Raw genomic sequence first — 13,773 nt, forward strand, 5'->3', positions numbered from 1 at the left:
TATGAAGCAAAGACCCAATTGTTTTAAGGAGGCCAAGACTCCCATGGATGCTGAAGCTTGGATAGATCACATGGAGAAAATTTTCAGGGTCTTGGAGTGTTCAGAGGTGGAAAAGGCTCGATTTGCTACTTATCGTCTTGAGGGGGATGCTAATACTTGGTGGAAGTCTGTGGTACCGTCGCATGCACCTGGCTATGAAAATACTCTTACTTGGCAGGTATTCAAAACTCAGTTTGACCAGAGATATTTTCCAGCCAGCATACGTGAGGAATATGTAAGGGAGTATCAGAGTATTACTCAGAGAGATGATGAGTCGGTGGCAGACTTTCAAGTCAGATTTCAGAGGTTAGCTGGTTATGCAAGATCTGTGGCTGGGTCAGAAGCGGATATAATCATGAAGTTTAAGTGGGCATTGAAGAATTCCATCCGCAACCATATCATCTCTAACCGCTATACATCTATGGACACCTTGGTTGACAGTGCCAGAGATCAAGAGCTTCATCAGGCTGACTTTCTCAAGAAACGAGACATGCAAAATCAAAAAAGAAAAAGAGAAGATGACTTTTCCGAGCGTCGACATGGATTTCAGAAAAATGGTGGTTCTTCAGGTGGATTCAAACCAAATGATCAGAGGTATAATACTCGGAATTTTTAGCAAAAGAATGGAAATCAAGGAAATGAGCAAAAGAGGTCTTCCAACCAAACTGGAAATAAGGAAGCATCTAAGTGTGAGCATTGTGGAAAGATGCATGGAGGAAGCACTTGTTATTGGGCTACTAGAGCATGCTTCAATTGTGGAAAGAAGGGTCACACTATTCGAGACTGTCAGATGCCACCAAAGAAGCCTTGGGATCGTAAGGATCAGGGAGAGAAAAGCAACCAGAAGACTTCCGGTCGTGTGTTTTCCATCACTGCAAAAGATGCTGCAAGTACTCCAGGTACCATTTCAGGATCACTTTCTGTCGGTAATGGAAATGCTATAGTCTTATTTGATACTGGAGCTACACATTCATTTGTCTCTACATCTTATGCTAAACAATTAGACATTGCATCCACTGCACTTATATCGGATTTTTCTGTTGGCACTCCTATGGGTGTAACTATACTTGTAAATTCTCAGTATCTTAATTGTGTAGTTAGAGTAGATGATAGAGAACTACTTGTAGATCTCTTACCTATTCAGATGAGGGACTTTGATATCATACTGGGGATGGATTGGCTGGAGCGACACAAAGCTACAGACCAGGAAAAAGAATAATTTTTGGCGACTCCAATTCGCGAGTTCGTGTTTCAGGGTTCTAAGCCTAGTGGTTGTGGAAAATTCATTTCGGCCATCAAGGCTAAGAAGATGATTGCTCATGGATGTGAAGGATTTTTGGCTCATGTGATTGACACGTCCAAAGTGAAGCCAGACTTAGAAGATGTTCTTGTTGTTCGTGAGTTTTCAGATGTATTTCCCGACAATTTGGAGGGTCTTCCTCCAGAAAGAGAGGTGGAATTTTCTATCGATTTGTTACCAGATGCACAACCTATTTCTAAGGCACCTTATAGAATGGCTCCGTTAGAGCTACAAGAGCTGAAAGAACAGCTGGAGGAGTTACTTGATAAGGGTTTTATTAGACCCAGTGTTTCACCTTGGGGAGCACCAGTTCTATTTGTGAAGAAGAAGGATGGTTCGATGAGACTCTGTATTGATTATCGAGAGTTGAACCGAATCACAGTGAAGAATAGATATCCATTACCGAGGATCGATGACTTATTTGATCAGCTTCAAGGAGCAAAATACTTTTCAAAGATTGATCTACGGTCAGGTTACCATCAACTAAGAGTGAAGGCAAGTGATATTCCGAAGACAGCATTCAGGACTCGTTACGGACACTACGAGTTTCTTGTTATGTCTTTTGGATTGACAAATGCACCTGCAGTTTTCATGGACCTAATGAACAGGGTATTCAAGGATTTTCTGGACAAGTTTATGATTGTGTTTATTGATGATATATTGGTGTATTCAAAGTCAAGGGGGGAACATGAAGAGCATCTTCGAATTGTGTTGGAAACACTACGGAATAACAAATTGTATGCAAAATACAAGAAGTGTGAATTTTGGCTTGATCAAGTTGCATTTTTGGGACATATTGTATCAGCAGATGGAATCAAGGTGGATCCAGCCAAGGTTGAGGCTATTACCAATTGGCCAAGACCTAGCACTGCGACGGAAGTGAGGAGTTTCTTGGGACTCGCGGGCTACTATCGCCGATTTGTAGAAGGCTTTTTGATAATTGCGATGCCATTGACACAGTTGACTTGAAAAAGCAACAAGTTCATATGGACCGATGAGTGTGAGACTAGTTTTCAAGAATTGAAGAAGAGACTTGTGACATCACCAGTATTGACACTACCATCAGGATTGGGAGGCTATATGATTTATAGCGATGCTTCGAAGAAGGGACTTGGCTGTGTATTGATGCAACATGGAAATGTGATTGCCTACGCTTCAAGACAATTAAAGCCTCATGAGGTGAATTATCCGACACATGACTTAGAGCTTGCAGCCGTCATTTTTGCATTGAAGATATGGAGACACTATTTGTATGGTGATAAGTGTGAGATCTTTACTGACCACAAGAGTTTGAAGTAAATATTCACGCAGAAGGAACTTAATATGAGGCAAAGACGATGGATTGAATTATTGAAAGACTATGATGTGAGCATTCAGTATCATCCCGACAAGGCTAATAAGGTTGCAGATGCTTTAAGCAGGAAAGATTTTGGAAATTTGGCCGCTTTGGTGACGCAATAACAACCTCTTCAACGTGAGACTGAGAAATTTAGTTTGGAGTTTTATCATCAGAATACAGTTGGTATGGTAGCAAGTTTGCATGTCGAGCCTAGTCTTATCACTAGGATTAAGGCAGCTCAGGATGGAGATGGAGAATTATGGTCTTTTGTCCAGAATATTGATCCTGAAAAGCAACCAGGATTTCATTTTGATGATCATAGCATTCTATGGATGTATAATCGTCTATGTGTGCCTGCTAACAAGGAACTCAGGGAGGAATTGATGGAAGAGGCCCATAGATCACCATTTTCTATTCATCCAGGTGAGACAAAGATGTATCGAGATTTAAAGGAACACTTTTGGTGGAGCGGCATGAAACGAGATATTGCCGATTTTATTTCGAAGTGTTTGACTTGTCAACAGGTGAAGATTGAGCACCAGAGGCCAAGTGGCTTATTACAACCATTGGAGTTACCTACTTGGAAGTGGGAGAATATTTGCATGGATTTTGTCATAGGACTGCCTAAGACTTTTAAGAAACATGATGCGATATGGGTGATTATAGACAGACTCACTAAATCTGCTCACTTTTTGGCAATCCGTGAGAATATGAACTTGGAGAGCTTAGCGTTATTATACAGGAATGAGATTGTTAAACTACATGGGATTCCAGTTTCGATCATGTCCGACAGAGATCCCAGATTCACTTCAAGATTTTGGAAAGGATTTCAAAAGGCATGGGGCACCAAGTTGAACTATAGCACAGCTTTTCATCCACAATCGGATGGGCAGTCAGAGAGGACAATTCAGACCTTGGAGGACATGTTGTGAGCATGTGCATTAGAGTGGTATGGAAATTGGGATGACTATTTGCCTTTGGTTGAATTTGCTTATAATAACAGTTGGCAGAGCAGCATTGGTATGGCTCCTTTTGAGGCACTATATGGGCGCAAGTGTAGAACACCTATTTGTTGGAATGAAGTAGGAGAGAAGCTTTTAGAAGGTCCCGATCTAGTCCAAGTCACTACAGATAAGGTAGCAGTTGCTCGAGAAAGACTTGAACAAGCTCGATCTAGGAAGAAGAGTTATGCTGATAAGGGTAGGCGAGAATATGAATTTAAAGTAGGAGACAAGGTCTTCCTTAAGGTATCTCCCCAGAGAGGCATTCAGCGATTTGGTCAGAAGGGTAAGCTAAGTCCAAGGTATATAGGACCTTTTGAGATTCTTGAGAGGGTTGGAGCTGTGGCATATAGAGTTGCTTTACCGCCACAATTTTCACGGGTGCACAATGTGTTTCATGCATCGGTTATGAGGAAGTATGTATATCATCCTAATCATGTTGTTCAGTATCCCTTAGATGCATTTCGTGAAGATTTATCTTGTGAAGAAGAAGCTGAAGCTATATTGACGAGGGAGGAGAGAGTGTTGCGCAAGAACACGATCCCTTTTGTTAAAGTTTTATGGAAAAATCATGATGTTCGGGAAGCTACTTGGGAAACCGAGGATTCAGTTCGCGCAAGATATCCGTACCTCTTCGAATCAGGTACTTCACGAAAATTTCGAGGACGAAATTATTTTAAGGAGGGAAGAATATAATACCCCATATTTTATTTGGTACATTGTTGGTGCAATAACTTAGTAAATATTTATTAATTAATTTTAGAATTCAAAATTATGGATAATGTTTTATGTAGATAATAGGCTGTTAAAAATTTGAATTTTGTAAGCTATCTTTTAGTTGTTTAAAATTTGAATATGAGTCAAACCAGGTGATAAGAGTTTCATAGTTTGTTGGGCTACTTATAAACAGAGTCACCCTGTTAGTGTTTTCACACAAAAACTCATCTTAGAGCGATAGTTAACAAAATGGAAAAATAGTTATATTATATAACTTATGAGTGAGATAGAAGAGTTGGTGCATAAGAAAGGAAGCTTTGGATCTACATGTGCAAGAAGGTCAGAAAAGAGCTAACTGGAGTGTCACTGTTAAAATATTGGGTTATTAAAGATTAAGAGAAGGAGAAATAGATTTTTGGGTTATTAAAGATCAAAAGGAGGAGAAAGATAGCTAGGTCGGCCAAAACTTTCAGAGAAGTGTACATCTTGAGGAGGTTTATTTAAAATTTAATTATGTAATTTAAGATGATTACTATTTATATTGTATACTAATATTAATCATTTTATTTTCAGGTCTATAATTATTTGTACACATTTTTTTACATATTAAATCAGGCTCTAAATTCAGGTAAGTTTTATCAAATTATTATATTATTTGTTTATGTGTTTATATATTGTGTTAGGTTATTGTTTAATGCATGTTTAATTGATTTAATTGATTAATTGTTATTTGTACTGGCTACAAGATGTTTAATTAGTAGTATTTTAATTAGTCATGTTCTTGTTGTTTTTGTTTTTAATTTTTATGTCATTAAGTTGGTTTAAGAAATTATATGATTCTCAGGGTTTTTTTTTACATTTTATTAAGTGGATGATATGGTACATTTTAATATTGTTAGTGTTTAGCTAGTTTTGTTAATTATTATTTACTAGTTATGTGTGTGAGTTGTTCACAATATTATCATGTTATATTATGCTAGTTTGTTAATATGTAAAAATATTTGTAAAATAAAATCTATTTTTACAAGATTTAGTTTATTGAGATTTATTAAAATTGACAAAATATGTATTTGTAGGACTAATGATATGCATAGTATTTTATTTTAGAGGAGATATGTAGTCAAAATATTTTGTTAAATAAGTTAAGCAATTAACAGTTGGTTGTTTGTTTATCTAAAATTATAAATTGTTTACATTTGTTAATCTTATTATATTTTCCTCATAACATATTTGTTACTTTTTTTTTTACCAATATGTTATTAATTAATAATTTAAATTTTGTAAGTACTGTTGTAGTACTAACGTGTGAGAGGTGGATTTGATAAATATTGTCGGTATGTGTTGATAGACAGAGAGCATGCTATATTTATTTTTATCATTTTCTTAAATTGTTTTTACAATTTAATGTGTTATATTAATGTATAATTTAAGTTTGTCTACTTTTATAAAGTCATATATTTAAAGTTTTCTACATTACTTTTATAAATTAATAAAATATCTTTTATATTTTGTAAACCAGCTTGTATATTATTCAGATTATTTGTTAGTTATATGTTTATACTACTCTAGAATGAGATGGTGATAATCAGTATTAGTTGTGGTAGCTCTATAAAATATTATAATTTTGTTAGCTTACTTTTTAGTGGGTTTTAGAGTTTGGCGTTTATAAATTATATTTGTGTTGATATTATAGATTGGTTTGGAGGTTGATTTGGAGCTAAGTAGTGATTTAATAATTTAGACTCATTCCAGGTACGAGTATCTTTCATTCTCTCTTCATTTAAAATATATTTTCTTCCCATGTACTTATTGTCCCATCATATTTATCTTATCAAATTTTATTTTGTTAAGTGTATATGTACACTTGTTAATTTTTGCTCAGCCATCTTTGATCCATGTTGTTGCTTAACCACTTTTGATCTATGTTGCCTATCAGTATACTTGATTTGTCACATGCAACTTTTATTTTCAATATTATTGGAAACACTTTGTAACCATTTGTTATGGGCTCTTAAACTTATCTGTGTGGGTAAATCACAGACGAGGCACATGGAGTTTTTGCAGTCTTTGGTGCTCTCGGCACTAACTCGTATAAGTGCTATGAGTATACGAGCATGTCTCTGGGGTATGAGGCATGATTAAGATCATGATCATTTTGTTTGTTTGGGAAATGTTTTATACATTTCATTTTATCCTTCTTGTGGATAACCGGAGAAGGAACTATTTGCACTGTGCTTTGCTTAGTGTTTACTAGCGAGCAGAGGTTTTATAAGATGTCCTTATTAGTACCCACCTTACTTGTTCTCAGCCATTTCTTTGATTTTGTTTGGATTAGTTGGTTCCTTGCTTCTAAATAATTACTATCATATTACTCATCTTCTTGGCTAATTATTAAAATCAAATATATTCTTTTGCTTTACCTTTTAATGATATATTCGTACTGGGCATTTGGCTCACTCGTATTTATTTCTTTCCACAGGTAGTCGGGGGTAAAGCGGGGGTATGATGAGTGCTGCCCAGATTTTAGCTTGTTATCTAGTTGAAAATAAAGTCAAGGACATGTTTTATTCCATATTAGTTTGGATCTTGTTAGAGAACTTTATTTTGAAGATTTTGAACTTTTATTAGTTTAATAAATTATGTTTAGCTTGTTTTGCTTTCATTAATAAATAAGACTTAGCTTGTGTAGCATCTACTTGTTTAAGTGGGGTGTTACAACCAAGGCTAGAAAAGGAGGTTAATTCGGTCAAAAATATTAATCATGACCGAAATGTTTCTGAAAAAAAAAATATATATATATATAGTATAAATCCTGGTCGAAATTCGACCAGGAGTTGAGCTCGAAAAATCCTGCTCGAATTTCTGTCGACCAGGGCACAATAGAGGCTAATTCGACCAGGATCCTGGTCGAACAGGATTCCTGGTCGAACCAGGTGTAAAAAAAAGAAAAAAGAAAAATAAGGAAGAAAAATCCAGAAAATTAAAGGAAATTCCTAAAAATATTTTCTGAAAAATGAAAATATTTTCAGAAAATGAGGAATAAATCCAGAATTAAAGGAAAAAATTCCTTAAAATATTTTCTGAAAAATGAAAATATTTTCAGAAAATAAGGAATAAATCCAGAATTAAAGAAAAAAATTCCTTAAAATATTTTGTGAAAAATGAAAATATTTTCAAAAAATTAAGGGAAAAATACCAGACTTAAAGGAAAAATCCAGAAAATTAAAGGAAAACCCCAGAATTCAAGGAAAATTCCTGGAAATTAAGATAATTCCTAAATAATAGGGATAAAAGCAAATCGTTGTAAATGTGTAGGTCGCTCCACACTTTACGCAAAAGCGATACCCTGTAAGGGAACAAATGAACTTAACTTCTATGAAACGTAGTCACTTTTTCCCAAAAATTGGGGGGCAAATGAGAGGGAATAAATAAATCATGATTATGTGGTTAAAGTTGCATTAATTACACATGTGATAGGGAATAAATAAATCCTGATTATGTGGTTAAAGTTGCATTAATTACACATGACTTGGGCCACGGAGCCCAATAAGAAGATGTATGACATTAAGACCAAAAAGGTTAACACATTGATCAGGCCTGATGGAACAAAGAAGGCCTAAAACCCTGAATATTAATTAATTTCGTAATTAATTAATAAGGGAGAAAAACAACTATTAAGATAAGTCCTAGTGGAGATATAAATCCTTGTAGATTGTCCTCCAGGGAACCTGGTAGGATAAGGAATCAGCTTCCTACTTTCTAGGACTCCAAAGTCCATTCTAATTCTGAGACTTGCTCACCAAGTCTCCTAACCCAAGTCCAATTCAAGGACTCCCAACATCTATATAAGGGGCCTCACCCCACAAATCAGAACTACGTTTTTTGACTTGATCATTGACAATGAGCAAGGTACGTAGGTATCTTGTTAAGGCAGATCGAGTCACGAAACACAAGAGGAGTCAAATCAAGCCTCGAAGCTCATGTTCCTTAGTAATAAATACAGCAGTTATATACCTTAGTTTTTAATCCATAACAATATAGTTCCACAGTACCATTCATCACATGTTCTCTTATGAAGTGGTACTTGATGTCTATGTGCTTCGTTCTTGAATGCTGTACTGGATTTTTAGTGATGGCAATTACACTTGTATTATCACGGAAAATAGGAATCCTATCCACTTGTAGACCATAGTCCAACAATTGGTTTTTCACCCATAAAATATGTGCACAGCAACTACCAGCAGCAATATATTCAGCTTCAGTTGTAGAAGTAGAAACTGAATTTTGCTTTTTACTAAACCAGGACGCAAGCTTGTTCCCTAGAAATTGACAGGTTCCTGTTGTACTTTTTCTGTCTATTTTACAACCTGCATAATCTGCATCTGAGTAACCAGTTAGATCAAAACTAGAATCTCTAGGGTACCAAATGCCAAGTTTTGGTGTTCCCTTGAGATATCTAAAAATTCTCTTAATAGCTACTAAATGAGATTCTCTAGGATCAGCCTAAAATCTAGCACAAAGAAAAGTAGCAAATATTATATCTGGCCTACTAGCTTTTAAGTACAGAAGTGATCCAACCATGCCCCTATAGCTTGAAATATCCATAGACCTTTTAGTAGTGTTTAACTCAAGCTTAGTTGCAGTGGCCATGGGAGTTTTTACAGACGTGCAATCCATTAGTTCAAACTTCTTTAAAAGATCATGAATGTATTTAGTTTGACTAATAAATATTCCATCACTAACTTGCTTAACTTGCAAACCAAGAAAGTAAGTTAGTTCTCCCATCATGCTCATTTCATACTTACTTTGCATCAATTTGGTAAACTTTTTACAAAGTTTTTCATCTGTAGAGCCAAATATAATATCATCTACATAAATTTGAACAAGTATACTAGAGCCATTAACATTTCTAAAGAATAAAGTTTTATCAACAGTACCTCTTGTGAAGTGATTTTCTAAAAGAAACTTTGATAAAGTGTCATACCAGGCTCTAGGTGCTTGCTTCAGTCCATAAAGTGCTTTCAAAAGGTAGAAGACATGATTTAGGAAATTTGGATCTTCAAAACCAGGAGGCTGACTAACATAGACTTCCTCCTCCAAATCTCCATTCATAAATGCACTTTTGACATCCATTTGATACACCTTGAAATTGGCATAAGCTGCATAGGCTAAGAAAATTCTGATGGCTTCAAGTCTTGCAACAGGAGCAAAAGTTTCATCAAAATCTATTCCTTCTTGTTGACAATAGCCCTTAGCAACCAGTTTAGCTTTGTTCCTTACTACTATACCATTTTCATCCATCTTGTTTCTGAATACCCATTTGGTGTCAATTGGATTCTTTCCTTTAGGCTTGGGTACCATCTTCTATACTTTATTCCTTTCAAATTGGTTTAGCTCCTCCTGCATAGCTAAAATCCAATCAGGATCCAACAAAGCTTCTTCTACCTTCGTTGGTTCTTCCTTAGATAGGAAGCTGTTGTATAGACATTCTTCTTAAGTTGCTCTCCCAGTTTAAACTCTAGAAGCCACATCACCAATTATGAGCTCAAAGAGGTGATCTTTTGTCCATTTTCTTTGTTGAGGTAGATTAGCCCTAGATGAAGAGGCCTCATTATTGTCTTGATGTGTGACTGAGTTTTAATTATTACAAACTCCCCCTGAGTTTGTGAATCTTTGATTTGAGAAAGGAGAATTTTATGTAAGTGATCTATTCTGACTTTCAGCTTCTTTTGATGACCTGACGGATGGTGCACTTTGTGTTCCGATGGATCAGGCTGATTGTCTCCCGACGGATAAAGCAGATTGTCTCCCGACGGATGAAGCATTTTCTAACTCAACAAATATTGAATTTTGTGCTTCATTTGTAGTAGATTTTTCTGCATTATCCTTTGCCATTGTTTCCTGATCACTTTCATCATCATTATCATCACTAACCATCTCCATATTATCAAATTTGAGACTCTCATGAGAATCTTCATCTTGCAGTCCTTCAATCTTTTTATCATCAAACACAACATGTATTGATTCCATAACAATATTGGTTCTTAGATTGTAGACTCTATGTGCTTTTTCCACAGCATATCCAACAAAAATTCCTTCATCTGCTTTAGCATCAAACTTCCCATGTTGATCAGTCTGATTTCTCAAGATATAACATTTACAGCCAAAGACATGAAGAAAATTTAGAGTTGGCTTCTTGTTCTTGAATAATTGATATGGCGTCATGCATTTTGGTTGATTCACCAAAGAAATATTCTGAGTGTAGCAGGCAGAGTTCACAGCTTTAGCCCAGAAATATGTTGATAACTTTGATTCTTCAAGCATTGTCCTTCCAGCTTCAATAAGAGATCTGTTTTTCCTTTCTACCACTCCATTTTGTTGTGGGGTTCTTGCTGCAGAAAACTCATGCATTATTCCATTCTCTTCACAAAATGATCTTATCACAGAATTCTTGAACTCAGTTTCATTGTCACTCCTGATTCTTCTTACTTTGAAATCAGGATGCTTATTGACTTGCCTTATGTGATTGATGAAGATTTCACTAGCCTCATATTTTGACTTTAGGAAATATATCCAAGAGAACTTTGAGAAATCATCTAGAATTACTAGGCAAAATCTTTTCCTTGAGATGGACAACACATTGACTGGTCCAAACAAATCCATGTGTTGCAATTGCAAAGGTTCTTCAAATGTTGAATCAAGCTTCTTTCTGAATGATGCTTTTATATGCTTTCCTTTTTGGCAGGCATCACACAGTCCATCCATAGAAAACTCCACTTGAGGAATACCTCTAACCAGTTCTATCTTGACAAGCTAATTCATGGTCTTAAAGTTTAGATGGGACAGCTTCTTGTGCTATAGCTAACTTTCATCTTGACTTGCTTTACTGAGAAGACAAGTAACAGATTCTGCATTTGATGAGTTGAAGTCAACTAGATACACATTTCCTCTTCTCACACCAGTGAGAACCACTTTGTTGCTCCTTTTGTTTGTCACAACACAGGTTTCTGAGTTGAAGGTTACTGAATTGCCCTTATCACAAAGCTGGCCGATACTCAACAAATTATGCTTGAGACCATCCACTAGGGCAACCTCCTCAATGATGATATTGTCTTTTGAAATCAAGCCATATCCCACAGTATAACCCATGTTGTCATCTCCAAAGGTAATACTTGGGCCAGCTTTCTCCTTGAACTCTGTGAGCAGGGTAGAATCTCCAGTTATGTGTCTTGAACAGCCACTATCCATAGAAAACTCCACTTGAGGAATACCTCTAACCAGTTCTTTCTTCGCAAGCTCATTCATGGTCTTAAAGTTTAGATGGGACATCTTCTTGTGCCATAGCCAACTTTCATCTTGACTTGCTTTACTGAGAAGACAAGTAACAGATTCTGCATTTGATGAGTTGAAGTCAACTAGATACACATTTCCTCTTCTCACACCAGTGAGAACCACTTTTTTGCTCCTTTTGTTTGTCACAACACAGGCTTCTGAGTTGAAGGTTACTGAATTGCCCTTATCACAAAGTTGGCCGATACTCAACAAATTATGCTTGAGACCATCCACTAGGGCAACCTCCTCAATGATGACATTGTCTTTTGAAATCAAACCATATCCCATAGTATAACCCTTGTTGTCATCTCCAAAGGTAATACTTGGGCCAGCTCTCTCCTTGAACTCTGTGAGCAGGGTAGAATCTCCAGTTATGTATCTTGAACAGCCATTATCCGAGTACCAAAGATTCTTTCTATTTCCCTGCACACATCAAAATCAAATCAAGTTGATTTTAGTGCCCAAGTTTCCTTGGGTCCTGCCTTGTTAGCTTTCTTCTTTGGTTTCTTAGGTTTAACCTCATTTGACTTGGGAATTTCTGATTCATCCTTAGTCATTTGAGTTGGACCTTTGAAACCAGTCATTAAAATAGAATTATCATGCACATTTGCAAACATGTTATTTCAGTAAGGCATGCTAAATGGCATTTGAGGCATACTAAATGCATCATAATAAGGATTAGGTGCAAATGGCATATTAGCAAATTGTGCATTCATATTCTGAGCAGACATAGCATTCACATGAATAGAAGGCATGGCAGTCATATTGGGAAAAGAAGAGGGTACAGATATGGGAGTTGGCATCGCAAGTTTGCAATTAAAAGACAAATGATTAACACTACCACACTTAACACAGATTTTTCTTGGGGCATATTTATCAGGTGTGTAGTTGTTATGTTTGTTAATCCCTACTTTCCCATTTCTATTATTTTTCCTTTTAGCTTATATTTTAACCTCAATCTTCTCCAATCTGTCATTCAATGGCTTGATAGACATATGACCAACATTAACTTTCTTCTCCTTCTTCACTTGACTAGATTCTCCTGGAACAAAGTTTTTGGAAACTGGTCCAGATTTCTCATTCAGCTTGGCAAGTTTGGCTTTGCTCACAGGTTTGTTTATAGCTAATGGATGAGGATTTGTGTCACTCGAAGGATAATCCTTTTGATTATCCAGCGGATGACTCTCATCATCCACCGAGTCCACATCTGTTAGTAATCCTTCAACCAAATTAGGTTCCATCTTCTCCTTACTCTTTTTCCAGACTGCATCACAGAAGGACTCAATACCTTGAAGTTTAGTGATTTGAGCATGAACATCTCTGGATGATTTCCATGCCTTAATCACCTCTTGTTCTCGTTCAAGTTGCTTCTTCAAAATCTCTTCTTTCTTCAAGGACTCAGTTAATTCATCCTTAGCAATCTTACACTCAGTTCTCAATTTTTCAAATTCAATAAGCTGAGATTCTAGCACATTATTCCTCTCACTTAAAAATAAATTATTTTCTTTAAGTTTAGCATTTTATTTAGTGAGTGACTTAAGTGTAACACGTAAGTGATATAATTCTGTAGACATGTCATTAATTGCATCATTACACTTAGCTTTAGATAAATGTGCTAGGTTAGTGGTGATTACCTGTTTACTTGAAGAACTAGTTTCTGTTTCATCAGACTTGGCCATTAGGGCTAGATTGACATAGCTGACATCCTCATCTTCATCCAAACCATCAGCTGCCCAGTCATTTTCCTGTGTAATGAAACCCCTTTCCTTTTGCTTGAGCAACTCAAAATACTTCTGTTTATAATCAACAGGCTCAAACTTCTTTTTGCTGGAATCTGACTTTCTACACTCACTGAAAAAGTGCCCTGCCAAGCCACATTTGAAACATTTGAATTTAGATTTATCCACCATGTTTCTATTTGGCTTGGCTGCTCCAAATTTCTTTTTGAACTTGAGCTTGGCAAATCTTCTGAAAAGAAAAGATAAATGCTCATCAATAATGTCATCTTGGCTCAAATTGTCTTCATTTTCAGCTACCAACCCTTT

The 13,773-nt window shown here is 36.1% G+C and overlaps 1 protein-coding gene across 1 annotated transcript; it reads left to right on the plus strand.

Annotated features, from left to right (window-relative positions):
- The first annotated feature begins 745 nt into the window (after window positions 1–745).
- On the plus strand, window positions 746–1,258 carry LOC141674564 (uncharacterized). The gene has a single exon (XM_074481274.1). It carries the CDS (start codon window positions 746–748, stop codon window positions 1,256–1,258), a length of 513 nt encoding a protein of 170 aa, XP_074337375.1.
- The last annotated feature ends 12,515 nt before the right edge of the window (window positions 1,259–13,773 follow it).

The sequence above is a fragment of the Apium graveolens genome, chromosome 7, assembly GCF_009905375.1.
Source record: "Apium graveolens cultivar Ventura chromosome 7, ASM990537v1, whole genome shotgun sequence".
Lineage (NCBI taxonomy): Eukaryota > Viridiplantae > Streptophyta > Magnoliopsida > Apiales > Apiaceae > Apium > Apium graveolens.

Bases quoted from the DNA above. Each gene is read 5' to 3' on its own strand.
- LOC141674564 (XM_074481274.1), top strand. From the start codon at position 746: ATGCATGGAGGAAGCACTTGTTATTGGGCTACTAGAGCATGCTTCAAT.